A 14,879-nucleotide genomic window follows, 5' to 3' on the forward strand; every position below is an offset into this window, starting at 1 on the left:
TCTGGAATAACCTACCTAACATTGTTCGGGAGGCAGACACACTCTTGCAGTTTAAATCTAGATTAAAGACCCATCTCTTCAACCTGGCTTACACATAACACACTAATACGCTTCTAATATTCAAATCCGTTAAAGGATTTTTAGGCTGCATTAATTAGGTCAACCAGAACCGGGAACACTTCCCATAACACCCGATGTATTTGCTACATCGTTAGAAGAATGGCATCTACGTTAATATTAGTCTGTTTCTCTCTTATTCCGAGGTAACCATTGCCACCAGATCCAGTCTGTATCCAGATCAGATGGTCACTGCAGTCACCCGGATCCAGTACATATTCAGACCAGATGGTGGATCAGCACCTAGAGAGGACCTCTACAGCCCTGAAAGACAGCAGAGACCAGGACAACTAGATGAGCCCCAGATACAGATCCCCTGTAAAAACCTTTTCTCAGACGACCACTGGGACAAGACCACAGGAACCAGATGAGTCCTCTGCACAATGTGACTTTGCTGCTGCCTGAAATTGAACTGATGGTTTTGTCTGGCCAGAGGAGAACTGGCCCCCCCGACTGAGCCTGGTTTCTCCCAAGGTTTTTTCTCCATTCTGTCACCAATGGAGTTTTGGTTCCTTGCCGCTGTCGCCTCTGGCTTGCTTAGTTGGGGACACTTCATTTCCAGCGATATCGTTGACTTGATTGCAAATGATTGTGAAGATACTATTTAAACTGAACTGAGCTGGATGATGACATCACTGAATTCAATGATGAACTGCCTTTAACTGAAAAATGAGTTTACTATTGTCATTGACACACTATTTTCCTAATTAATGCTGTTCAGTTGCTTTGACACAATCAGTATTGTTTAAAGCGCTATATAAATAAAGGTGACTTGACTTGACTTTTGCAAGGCGGCGTAGATGGAAAAAGCATGATTTGACAACAGAATTAATCTGTTTATCGAACCGAAGTCCTGAGTCAAATAAAACACCAAGGTTTTTCGCACACGGAGTAACATGAGAACTTAAAAGGCCTAGATCCAGATCACCAGAGTCATAAAAATCACTTGGTCTAAACAATACAACTTCAGTTTTTTTTCCTCATTTAAGGCCAACACATTTTGTCAAAGACATGAATTCAGATCCCGTAAGCATAACCTCAATAGAACATGTATCTTTACATTTAATTGGGAGGTACAATTGGGTGTCATCAGCATATAAATGACATGATAATCTATGTTTGGAAAACATGGATCCCAATGGCAGCATGTATAAAGAGAAAAGTGTTGGAGCAAGGATTGATCCCTGCGGAACACCACAGGGAAGATGTGCTGCTGAAGAAGTATGTTTTCCAGTGCATATGGAGAACTTCCTGTTGGTTAAATATGACTGAAACCATTTTAAAACGGTACCCTGAATGCCTACATAATTTTCCAATCGAGAAATAAAAATGTTGTGATCGACCATATCAAATGCTGAACTAAGATCTAAAAGGACCAAAGCAATAGCATTCCCATTATCGGTAGCCAACATAATATCATTTGTAACTTTCAAAAAAGCAGACTGGTTAATTTATTGATTGCCGTTTTGACAGTGTCTGCCTGCATATTTTAGTCATATTTGGTAATTCTCTTTAATATATTTTCCCTGATTTGATACGTTTTCCTAGGAAATTTATCTTTTTTTATATTATTTTGTCATCATTTAGTTTTAAAGACTTAAAAAGGGTCCTTATCAACCTTGATTGACATGGCAATATTTTCACATTATTTTGACAGTTGAAGTTTTGAACATTTTAATTTTTTTGTTGGAGTGGGCGGGGTTTTTTTTAGCTTTTGGGCTGGAAATTGTCCATGTTTGTTTACAACGGAAGAGTGAAGACTTGTGTGCAGGGGCCCGTTATTCGTACGTCGCTAACTCAGTTAGCTGGATTTGATTGTTGATGATTTGGCATGATCTTGGATTATTTGGTTCTTCAAAGCTCATCCTGGACTTGATGTCATAGCAACAGGTCCGTAAACTTAAACCTGCTTGGGAGCATCTTATTTCATGTAAACAGGATTAGATTGCATCTTTTTAAGTGGAATTGAAATTTAAAATCTGTCCCAGCCACTGCTACTTTATTACTACTAATCTGGGGACAATAATTTAAAGTAATAATAATTTGAAAATATTATAATGTTGTGCAATCTATAACACTATAGACCAGTGGTTCCCAACCCTGGTCCTGGAGGCACCCCAACACTGCACATTTGACATGTCTCCTTTCTTTCACACACCAGTTTCAGGACTTGGAGTCTCTACTAATGAGCTGATGACCTGAATCAGGTGTGTTTAATTAAGGAGACATGCAAAACATGTTGAAATTTAAAATCTGTCCCAGCCACTGCTACTTTATTACTACTAATCTGGGGACAATAATTTAAAGTAATAATAATTTGAAAATATTATAATGTTGTGCAATCTATAACACTATAGACCAGTGGTTCCCAACCCTGGTCCTGGAGGCACCCCAACACTGCACATTTGACATGTCTCCTTTCTTTCACACACCAGTTTCAGGACTTGGAGTCTCTACTAATGAGCTGATGACCTGAATCAGGTGTGTTTAATTAAGGAGACATGCAAAACATGCAGTGTTGGGGTGCCTCCAGGACCAGGGTTGGGAACCACTGCTATAGACACAGCCAATTTTACTCATTGAAAGATTTATTCGTGATAAAATAATTACTTTATAATTTGTATTAGAGTCTTACACACACATGCTATACAGTTAATCTGAGTCGTGCATTAATTTGAGTGGTGACAGCTATTATGGGAGTGGCTTGATGGAGCGCAGGAGATGCAGATAACTTGATCTTGACCATTAAGAAACTTTAATAATTAATGCGGTCACAGAACAAATTTGCTTCAAAGATAAAATTACACGAATTGCTAATTACAACGTTGAAATAAAAATGTAAAGCCTGTACAAATACTAGAAATCGTGAATATAAATAATTGAGAATCAAGTAAAAAAAAAAAAAAAACCGTGCACATTTAATTGATCTATTATTACATTTATGTAGTTTTGTACACTTGGCTGTTTCCTTAAAGGTCCAGAAATTTGTCAAGTTTTTCGTCAGATGTCTTTTTTTAATTATATGATGTCATTACATTGTTGTCTTGCCGCCAGCCAATCACTGCATTGCTGATCGTGGTTTCAAGTATCGATACATCTGCCCTTTACGGGGAACACGAGAACGTGCAGTAATCTTAGATTATTCGTTTGAAGAACCAAATTAGCCAGGGATCAGTTATCTTGATTAGAAGATCTGGCATTTCAAATCATCTCAGATGTATTAAGCGAGGTATGAAGAATGGGCCCCAGACCTTCACCAGCAGGACCAGCGTCCAAAGCTCAGTGTAAAAGTAACAATGGCTGATGATTTTGATGTGAAAGATGTCATGGAATTGTATGAACAGCCCTACTTGTTCGAAACAGAAAACTATATCTTTAAGCAAACATGGAGAGCTAGAACATAAATTAAGATATATTTCATATCTCAGAATGCAATTTCATTACATTTATCTAACTGGTTGCAGGTAGCAGGCTTATTAATTTATTCAGTTTATTCAGTGTGCAGCCCTTCAGTCTGGCTGCACACACTTCCTTTGTTCTTATTTACAGACCGTTCATTTGTCTTCAATAATTCCATGATAACATTTCGGTATGGGGAATTGTAAAATTTCACTAATATTAAAATATTCCTCTATCGTTATTTAAGATTTGTACACAGATCTTAGATGCTTTCATAGCAGGCAAATTATATTTTCCATCTAACTCCATCACACATTTTCTATCACATACCCTTCACAAACAACATTTTTACATGTTTCTTGTTTAGACATTATTTAGTATGTGTATTGTTTTAAGTTATTATGGGGACAACTGGCTGATTTACAGTATGGTAGCTGATTTCAGATCATTCACTAAAATATTTTTACTGCACAAAGCAAGCTAGTTCCAGCCCTGGCGCTGCCTCCCCTGCCTCCTCAGACAAACCATCACTGATGAATCATACAATATAAATAATAGTACATAAATGATCAAAAATGTAATTTAATTTAGTCCATTTCAAAGATTTTTCTTTAAAATATTTATTGATTATTTAATATTAATCACAAGGGAGAGTCAAACATGACTAAACTATGTTATTCATATATAGATGTTTAAGCATAAAGACATTTACACATTTTAAGACAGACTGAAAAAGCAAGACATTTTTGTAAGACCCTAATTTAAAGAAAAAAATCCCAATTAAATAGATTCTGCTTATACAGTACTTGGTAGATATGCACAACATTGCAGAATTATTTTCCACCATGGTAATACCCTTTTGTTCATCATAAAATGGAGTACATTAAATATAGTTTAAATATATTTTATAAGAATCACACATAAAATAATGTTTGTAAATGCACAGGAAAAATCCATTAAAATAATGTTATCTCATAGCTTAAAGGGATAGTTCACCTACTTATTAACTATGGTACTATTGTAAAGTGTTTTGAGGTAATAACATAGGATTGTGCAAAGAACCGCACAAATTAGATTTTATTAATTCATAATCTGGCCCTGTAATCAAAATGTGTGTAAAAATAAATAAAACTGGTTTTACTGCCTAGTGTTAATTTCAGCTGGAAACTGCAGTAAATTGTATGTATAGATACGTTTTTGGAGTTTAGCAAAAATGTAGGTAGAGGCTTTTTTTTTTTTTTTTTTTTTTTCAAGTGAGCTTAAATTAGAATTTTCATTGTTTTGGGTGAACTATTTCTTTAAGCCAGACGTTATTCATTATTTGCTGTATTGCATACTATGTGTAATGTAAATAAAACAATATCTGTCATTTAAAAATGAAATGATTTGAAATTGTACTAAAATTATGGACACCCAGTACTATAGCTCTATATCTAAGATATAATTTAAAGCTAATTTGTTGCCTCTAAGGCACTCTCAAATGGAATAAAAGGCAAATGTCTTACATGGAAGATATGGAAAAACATTTGAGTGACCAGACATAGAAAGTGGAGAAAAAAAGATAATAGGAAAATTTAACACGGGTTTTGGTTCTTTAAGCCAGACGTTATTCATTATTTGCTGTATTGCATACTGTGTGTAATGTAAATAAAACAATATCTGTCATTTAAAAATGAAATGATTTGAAATTGTACTAAAATTATGGACACCCAGTACTATAGCTCTATATCTAAGATATAATTTAAAGCTAATTTTTTGCCTCTAAGGCACTCTCAAATGGAATAAAAGGCAAATGTCTTACATGGAAGATATGGAAAAACATTTGAGTGACCAGACATAGAAAGTGGAGAAAAAAAGATAATAGGAAAATTTAACACGGGTTTTGGATGCATGATGATTTGAGATTCAACGAGTCTTCAAAAATCTTCATCCAGATGTGCTCACCTCAACTGTAAGAAAAGGACAGCTTTAGTAGATGATACATTATAAAAACGAATCACAAGTTTTGTTAGCAATATGTCTCTTGCTTTTTCACCATCTCACACTATTTCACAGCTACCTCTGTGTAAACCTCTCAGGCCGATATAAGATTAGTTAATACAGTTTTGTTAACTGATTATAAGGTTTTGGGTATCAGAAAACTATTGACAATTTTTAACTCTTACAATCTACAAACAACACTGGGCTGTTTCTAATAAATTTTGGAATAACAAATGTGTCTGTGTGTTGTATGTGTTATTACCTGTGTCTGCCCTGGCTCTCAGTAGTGTTGGGCAGTATTATCTCTACAGAAACTATTAGTTGGTACACATTGCAGTGACAAGTTAATCTTTTTTAAGTAATAAAGCTTGAAGTAAAAAAGGCAAAACTATTTAGTAATATCAAATAAGAATACTAGCAGGGTAGTGTTTACAACAAGGTTGTCAACATGTTCAAATGTCGGTGTGTGTGTAAACGAGAGTGTGAGCAAAAACAAGAGTGCGCTTTCCACAGATATTACATTTTTGGAAATTTCAGAAATTATTATTTTTTTTTTGCCATGGTGGGCTGTGTGGCTCTTTAAATTTACTGAAATAATTTGGCCGTGATTGGAAGTGTAATGCAAATCAATGACCAATAAATCTGGAACTCCTTCATAGATGTACAAATATACAGAAAGATACACAACGCAACGCGTAAAAAGACAGTACAAGTCATTATAATCAGTAATTATGTCCCCACAGGATGCAACAAATGCCTCGTTTGTAATGGGATTTATTGGTTTTGTCTCGTCGTTCCGGGACACGGCATCACAGTATGGTAAGAGGCGTAACATTTCCGTCACACGCTTGAGGTATTCAGCCAATCACAATGCACTGGATAGCTGGCCAATCAGAGCACACCTCGCTTTTCAGAACGATGAGCTTTGTAAAAATCAACACGTTTCAAAAAGGCGGGGCATATAGGAGCAACAATAATGTACATTATGTGGAAAATAATGTGTTTTTTTTTTACCTTAAACCGCATAAACACATTGCATTACACCAAATACACATACACATATGACCCCTTTAATTTTATTTCACCTATAGCTATAAAAGTCAAACTAACCATGCTATTAGTGACATCGTTATGCAACATATGAAAACACCTCAATATGTCAATATGTAAACCTAAATAGATGATAACAGATGGAAAAGTGTGCAACATTTAAAAAAAAGAAAAGAAAATGTTACCGTGCTTTTGGGTGGGATGTTGGGTTTTTGTGCAAGAGCCGGTTTCTTCATTAGAGTGGGTTTAGAGGGTTTAGGAGAGGATGGGGCAGCAGTCACATGTGGAGAGGCTCTCAGGCCGTTGTCCTGAGCCAGCTCCTCTAGAGGGACACCTGCTATCTCATAGTGTTTCTTCCTGAGTCCACCCAAATGCAGACGCTCATTTTCCAACATGGTTTCAAGCTCTAGAACCTTCACCTGGGAGAGGAAATAAAAACCAAGGTTAAATTATATGCATCGTATCAAGTTTGCCCACAGAAGTACTACTTGGTTTCAGAAACTTCCCCAACACTAGCATTCATAAATATGCCAAACTACTGCAATAGGGTCTGGCTGCAGACATGCACTTGCACCGTCAGACACCTGCACTTCCACAAGTGACGTCACTTGCAATCTTTATTTATTTTTATTTTATTTATATATATATATATATATATTTTACATTGAATCTCTCAACATTTTACAACAGTAGCCAGATGGTGAAGACAAGAAAAAAGAAACAAAATTACAATGTCACTTGCAATCGCCACCTGCACTCTCCGCTACCAGCGACATCTCTTGCAATCGACAGAAATGGTGCGTGTTGCCAATGGAGACGTGATGCTGTGGTGGTTAAACGATTAAAACTCATTTAGTATCATAACGTACAGGGTCCTGCAAGACACCTGTAGGAGAAAAAGACAAGACCCCCAAATCCGTGGCCACAGAACTGCAGAATATGAACACAATGCGCAAAGTCTCTCGTTAAGCGTTTTCCTCCTATAGAAAACCATAAACACTTAATATGGCTTAATGCATTAAGATAGTGCTATTAACAGATCAAATACGATATACAGTTTATTCTTCTAATGTATATGCAAATAATGTTTTACTCCCATACCACAAAACGCGGCAATGTGGCATAACACACTAAAGATGATAAAGATCAAATTCAATATTAGTCTTACTGTTGACGCATACTAAATACAGGCAAGCAGATATGAAAGCGCATTAAGAAATGCATTAAGAAAGTGATATTATTAAGATAGTGCTATTAACAGATCAAATTCGATATACAGTTTATTCTTCTAATGTATATGCAAATAATGTTTTACTCCCATACCACAAAACGCGGCAATGTGGCATAACACACTAAAGATGATAAAGATCAAATTCAATATTAGTCTTACTGTTGATGCATACTAAATACAGGCAAGCAGATATGAAAGCGCATTAAGAAATGCATTAAGAAAGTGATATCAAAAGGACCAAATCCATACAGGCAAGCAGACAAGCTCAGAACGCAATGCGTTAAATTGCACGTTGTGTTCATATACTGGCCATCTGCTTACCTTGTAGTACATTATATTAATAAACTGTATATCGAATTTCGAATCTTTTAGCACATTAAGCCATATTAAATGTTTATGGTTTTCTACGGGAGGAAAAATGCTTTGTGCATTGCGTGCACGGATTTGCGGGTCTTATCTTTTTTATTCCTACACATGACTTGCAGGACCCTGTACGTTATGCTACTAAATTAGTTTTAATCATTTAACCACTACAGCATCTCGTCTCCATTGGCAACACGCACCATTTGTGTCGATTGCAAGAGGCGTCGCAGGTAGCGGAGAGTGCAGGTGGCGATAGCAAGTGACATTGTAATTTTGTTTCTTTTTTTCTTGTCTTCACCACCTAGCTACTGTTGTAAAATTCTGAGAGCGTAAGTGTCTGAGAGTGCAAGTGCATGTCTGCAGCCAGACCCTTCTCAACTACTGGGGTGTAATAAAGTTTCATAGAGATTTTTAAGTTAAATTAAAGCACTTTTCCAGCACTTTCAAGCAACGGCAGCTGGTGATTCTCAAAATCAGAGAAAATATTCATTATAAAGTGTTATTATTTAATGAAAGACATAAGCCTCTTTTCCACCGTTGTGCCAAACCGTTCCCAAAAAAGGGAATTCAAAGCCATGACCTTGGCATTTTTTTTTGTTCTTTCTTTTTTTCTCTCTCTCTCTCTCTCTGAGTGACAGGCATAAGGAGTTGATCACACATAATTCCTTTTAATTTAATTTAATAATTTTAAAAACGATGTCTGTTAAAGATGTCTTTATGTAAAGATGTATATCTAGCACGTTTACATAGAAAAACAATTAAAAGACCAGCAGTGGAACACAAAAATGTGTTTGGTATGAACCGACTCTGTAGAGCAATGCAATCGCAACATCTCCATCAGAACTTTATGTTTGGACCAAAACAGACTTCTTATATCAGCGTCCCCACCTTGTTAGTTTTATGCTTTATTCACACATAACATCAAAACTGTAATTTACTGGCAACTTCTCATCCTGGTAAATTACTACCAGCCACATAACCAGACAAGTTAGGTCCTTTGCTTTTCCTATGGATTTTATGATTGTTCACACTTGTGCGTAAGAATGACTAAAAACAAAGCAGTTGTTCAGTTACCCAAAAAAAAAGCAATTCAACAACAGCAAGAATAGGGTACAAAAAAAGTGTCTCCATTGGACGTGACCTGTAGCTTCCCTGGGATATCTCAAAGTAGTTCTTTGGCTCTAATAAAGTAAGCATGTTGTTTCAGTATGGCGGGTGGGAGATTGGGAAATAGCAGCTTCTCCTTGTCATGAGTAATGGTCTTGAGCTGGGGCACCTTGCAGGTTGTTCTATCAGTTACGAAAATAGTGCATCTTAACAACGAAGGCCCGGGGGTATGGTGCATTGTCCGAGCACTTCCACAGAGTACGATCTGTCAAGGGCGGATTTTCAGGAAGGTTTTTTTTTTTGGCCTACATCCCTTCTCTTTGCCAGCTTTAACATTTTTCTTTGAGCTGCAGCACACAGCTTAATTGTTAGCCTTTGCACATCTTTTTGCAGCTGGGTGACCAAGTCAGAAATATAGGAGGCGAATGTGATTTCACCAAGTACAACATGTTCCTGGATCAACATCCTTGTTGAACCTGGAAAAAAATTCCAATCAACCAATCAAAATTTAGGGATATGTTTTCAAGAAATGTCAGTTTTAGGCTCACAATCACATCCTTGTTATTCACCTATCATTTCTCTCTGATTTTAGGAATAAATTATGGGTAGGGTTATGGATTGGGTTAGGTCTATATTTTTGGACAGTAATGTCGATCCACAATGTTCGATTATACTGTGTATAAATTGCGTGCATCAGGAAGCCACTATTAATATGCAGGGCATTGAAATCGCTTTTTACTTTCGCTTTCGAGATTCACGATCACGCATACTCTGTGTATACTACAGTGCACCAGTACTTACCACACATTTCACAAGATTAGATTTTTGTCAGTGGTGCTCAGGATCTGCAAATCATTCGCCACTGTCCTATCAGTCATCTCTCCTTACTCTGTTTATGTGGTAATTGAAATTGTATGTACTGTAGCAAGCGGCTAACCATTTAGTGACTCCGTAGAACACGGTATTAGTTTTCTGTGCCTTTCTGAATTCGGATTCACTATTCGGACACATCCCTAGTTCTCTTTTTATAAATTACAGAGCCCAATGGTTATTGAGGTCAGAAAGGTAATAAAATGTTAGAACAATGTTGTCTATGGTATATTTTCACTGCAACGCAAGAAATTCAGCAAATGTTGCCTCAAATTTTGAGAAAAGCCGCCGCAAAATCAGTAATTTTAGGTCGCAAAAATCAGAAAAAAGTCCCACGAGATCCTGGAGGGACTGGTTTTTGCAAAATGGCATCCTTCCATTCTCAATATTTTTAAGTTACAGCACATATTCTCACTGTCAAAAAGCAAAACTCCACAATGGAGCAGCTAGAGCGCTTACTAGAACCAGGTTATCTATTAAGTAAAAATTCTGCTCTCTCTTCCTTCGGCTTGCTCCCTTTTATCAGGGGTCGCCACAGCAGATGGGATCCGCACAACCAATTTGGCACAAGTTTTACGCCGGATGCCCTTCCTGCCGCAACCAAGCTTAAGAGTGCACTAACTCGTGCAACCCCAATGCTGGGACACACTCACTCACTCACTACGGCCAATTTACTTTGTCCAAGTCACCTATACTGCATGTCTTTGGATTGTGGGGGAAACCGGAGCACCCGGGGGAAACCAACGCAGACACGGGGAGAACATGCAAACTCCACACAGAAAGGCATCCTGGCTCCGCGAGGACTCGAATCAGGAACCTTCTTGCTGTGAGGCAACAGTGCTACCCACTGAGCTACCGTGCCGCCCACTAAAAATTCTGTTGATTACTTGAAACTGTAAACTTTTGCACATTATTTGTAAAGCTTTGAATGGACTAGGTCCTCAGAACTTTGGACGATCACGTTCACTGCAGTAATAAAATTCTTGGCCAACTGATAATACCCAGAATACCAAAACCATCTGTGGACTATACATCCATTTTATTAAGCTATGCATAAATACATGATGCTGTTTTGTTCATAATTATTTATGCAATTTACGAAATTATATTTGATTTATATATATTAATTTAGATGGTATGCACGTTTTTATAGACAGCCGTTATTTCATTGCATTAAATAAACAGTTTAATGGGGTGTATTATTTTGCTCATTGCGCCCTTCTGTGGCCTCAGGAGACAGGCCAAATGTTTCCTTAAATGGGTCATATGATGCGATTTCAAGTTTTCCTTTCTCTTTGGAGTGTTACAAGCTGTTTGTGAATAGATAAGATCCCTAAAGTTGCAAAGACTAAAGTCTCAAACCCGAAGAGATATTCTTTATAAAAGTTAAGACTTGTACACGCCCTCCTAAAATGCTTGGTTCAAACACACCCCCACATGTCTACGTCACGATGTGGGAAGATTTGCATAAGGCCACCCAAATGTTCACGCAAAGAAAGGTGGCGTGACTTTATTGTTGCTCCCACTACCGCTGCCATGCTGTGAAGACACTGTTTTTTGTTGTGAAAGTGAAACTACTTTGTTTGGCCTTCCAAAAGAGGACACGACTCGAAATCAGTGGTCAAGTTGTATTTACAATACTGTTCCAGAACAGTTCAACCAAAATATTCAGATGTGTGCAACGCATTTTATGGAGGACTGTTTCCTGATCCTGGTTTGAACCTTAAACCGCATAAACACATTTCATTACACCAAATACACAAAATAATGTTCTTTTTAAAACTTAATTAATCTGCATATAAAATATAAAAAAAGGAGATATTTGTTTCAATTTTATTTTGTGTTTGATTGTTAAAACTAAAATAAGTTGTTGTTTGTCCTAATAAACTGCGTATATTAAAAAATACAGTGGTTAAATTTAAACCTTTTTTCTACTGCTCTTTGTTTATAGCTGCAGTCCATAACTTTTGGTGCTCTATCAGTTAGTGGCGTGACTTTATTGTTGCTCCCACTACCGCTGCCATGCTGTGAAGACACTGTTTTTTGTTGTGAAAGTGAAACTACTTTGTTTGGCCTTCCAAAAGAGGACACGACTCGAAATCATATTAAAAAATACAGTGGTTAAATTTAAACCTTTTTTCTACTGCTCTTTGTTTATAGCTGCAGTCCATAACTTTTGGTGCTCTATCAGTTAATAAACAGAACTGCATGCGTCTTGCGGAAGAACAATGTAGCCGGAGCTACTTCTTTTTGTTTATGTCTATGACAAATCACGCAGGTACTGGGCTACTCCGCAGCGGTACCTACCCGAACCAGTTTATAATAGTCAGAATATAAACACTTGTCATAGGTGTTCTGTAGTGATTCAGAACAAGCCAATGGATTCATGGTGTACTATAAAAATTTGTAGTACACCATTTGTGGTGTATTATAAAAATTTGGTACATTTTTTGTTGTGAAAGTGAAACTACTTTGTTTGGCCTTCCAAAAGAGGACACGACTCGAAATCAGTGGTCAAGTTGTATTTACAATACTGTTCCAGAACAGTTCAACCAAAATATTCAGATGTGTGCAACGCATTTTATGGAGGACTGTTTCCTGATCCTGGTAGAGTAGACTACAATACCGGCTGTTCTGACTCACAGACTGTAAGTACGTTTTCATATTTAAAGAATATGCCACTGATGATTCAAACACGAGTTTTGAGCAGTGTAGAGTAGGGCTTGTTGTTTGTCATTTCTCCGATCCCAAATGCAGACATGGTTTTATGTTTACGCGGCGCGATGCAACGCAACGCCTAAAAAGACCGTATAAGTCATTATAATCCATAATTATGTCCCCACTGGATGCAACAAATGCCTCGTTTACAATGGGTTTTAATGTTTTTGTCTCGTCGCTCCGGGACACGGCATCACAGTATGGTAAGGGGCATAACATTTTCGTCACATGCTTGAGGTATTCGGCCAATCACAACACACTGGATAGCTGGCCAATCAGAGCACACCTAGCTTTTCAGACCGATGAGCTTTGTAAAAATCAACGCGTTTCAGAAAGGCGGGGCATAGAGGAGCAACAATAATGTACATTATGTGGAAAATAATGTTTTTGAACCTTAAACCGCATAAACACATTTCATTACACCAAATACACAAAATAATGTTCTTTTTAAAACTTAATTAATCTGCATATAAAATATAAAAAAAGGAGATATTTGTTTCAATTTTATTTTGTGTTTGACTGTTAAAACTAAAATAAGTTGTTGTTTGTCCTAATAAACTGCGTATATTAAAAAATACAGTGGTTAAATTTAAACCTTTTTTCTACTGCTCTTTGTTTATAGCTGCAGTCCATAACTTTTGGTGCTCTATCAGTTAATAAACAGAACTGCATGCGTCTTGCGGAAGAACAATGTAGCCGGAGCTACTTCTTTTTGTTTATGTCTATGACAAATCACGCAGGTACTGGGCTACTCCGCAGCGGTACCTACCCGAACCAGTTTATAATAGTCCGAATATAAACACTTGTCATAGGTGTTCTGTAGTGATTCAGAACAAGCCAATGGATTCATGGTGTACTATAAAAATTTGTAGTACACCATTTGTGGTGTATTATAAAAATTTGGTACATTTTGAACACAAAAAAAGTTACGGACTGCAGCTTTAAGAAAGGTTATGAAAAATTTTCAATAATTATCGATACCGAATTATATGAAACATTATAATCGTGATAATTTTTTTTGCTATATCGTCCAGCCCTAGAGCAGACACCGTCAGTTTAAATCTAGATTAAAAGACCCATCTTTTAAACCAAGAATACACATAACTCAGTTTCTTAATCCCCCAATACAGAAAAAAAGTATGTCAAGTTATACGTGCACATACACAAACTTTACAGTTTCATTATGCATGTGACAAAAAAGAAAAAACAAACCTGCGACTCCATTTCTTCTTTTTTGAGCTTAATTAGAGACATGCCAGAGAAGTCCATGGTGCCTTAATATGCAAATGAAAAGAAAAACAAACAAAAAAACAATGTTATCTTGTGAATAAATAGCATCACTATAAATTTCTTATTGAAGAAAAACACGAGGAACCATGACCCAAAAGCCCCTGTATCATCACACTGACCCTTATCCACGATCTGGTCCTGCCCGGTCTTGGTGGAAGCCACCACGTTAGCAGCCATCTCATTAACATTGCGTGAGGCATGCTGAAGAACGCCAAGCTTCTTACTGCCACGGTCAGCTTTCACCTGTAATTGGAAAGGCAAAGATGTGAGGCAGTGCCTTAAAACATTCAAATAATAGTAAATTTATACAGTACAGAGATAAAACAAAGCAAATATTACAAAATATATCATGAAATAGTTTGCAGGGCTCCAGGCTGCAACACAATGGTCACATTTTGTGGTGCATTTACTTGCAGATTGGTTAAGACAGTGCAGTATAGATCATTATGGACCATTTGTACATATCCAGGTTTGGAATGTGAACATATACTACAGTAGGCTAAACGTCTATTAGGTACATGGGAGACCATTGCAAATAATAATAATAATAATAATAATAATGTGTTCCAATTTGGGGGGAAAAATTACTATTTCATACTACAACTATGCACAAGAAGAAAAAATTAGAGCTGAATTACTGCAGTCAGAAGGAAGTGTCGAGAGATGTATTTTATATGTGTGCATGTTTTTCAGACCCTCTATTTTATTTTATTTTATATTATATTATTTCATTATTATTATTATTTTAGGATAA

General features: G+C 36.7%; 1 protein-coding gene across 1 annotated transcript in view; it reads right to left on the reverse strand.

The window, feature by feature from the left end:
• Positions 1 to 5,141: 5,141 nt before the first annotated feature.
• The window catches only part of hip1rb (huntingtin interacting protein 1 related b), a 66,348-nt gene continuing 56,610 nt past the window's right edge, over positions 5,142 to 14,879 (reverse strand). The window contains exons 29-32 of the mRNA XM_016257307.1: positions 14,245 to 14,368; positions 14,048 to 14,109; positions 6,732 to 6,965; positions 5,142 to 5,465 (exon numbers count right to left, since the gene is read on the reverse strand). Of these exons, the coding sequence (XP_016112793.1) occupies positions 5,457 to 5,465; positions 6,732 to 6,965; positions 14,048 to 14,109; positions 14,245 to 14,368 (429 nt within the window). The 3' untranslated portion in view covers positions 5,142 to 5,456. The remainder of the gene's footprint in view (positions 5,466 to 6,731; positions 6,966 to 14,047; positions 14,110 to 14,244; positions 14,369 to 14,879) is intronic.

Source organism: Sinocyclocheilus grahami, unplaced genomic scaffold, assembly GCF_001515645.1.
Source record: "Sinocyclocheilus grahami isolate Dianchi unplaced genomic scaffold, SAMN03320097.WGS_v1.1 scaffold1538.1, whole genome shotgun sequence".
NCBI classification, from domain to species: domain Eukaryota; kingdom Metazoa; phylum Chordata; class Actinopteri; order Cypriniformes; family Cyprinidae; genus Sinocyclocheilus; species Sinocyclocheilus grahami.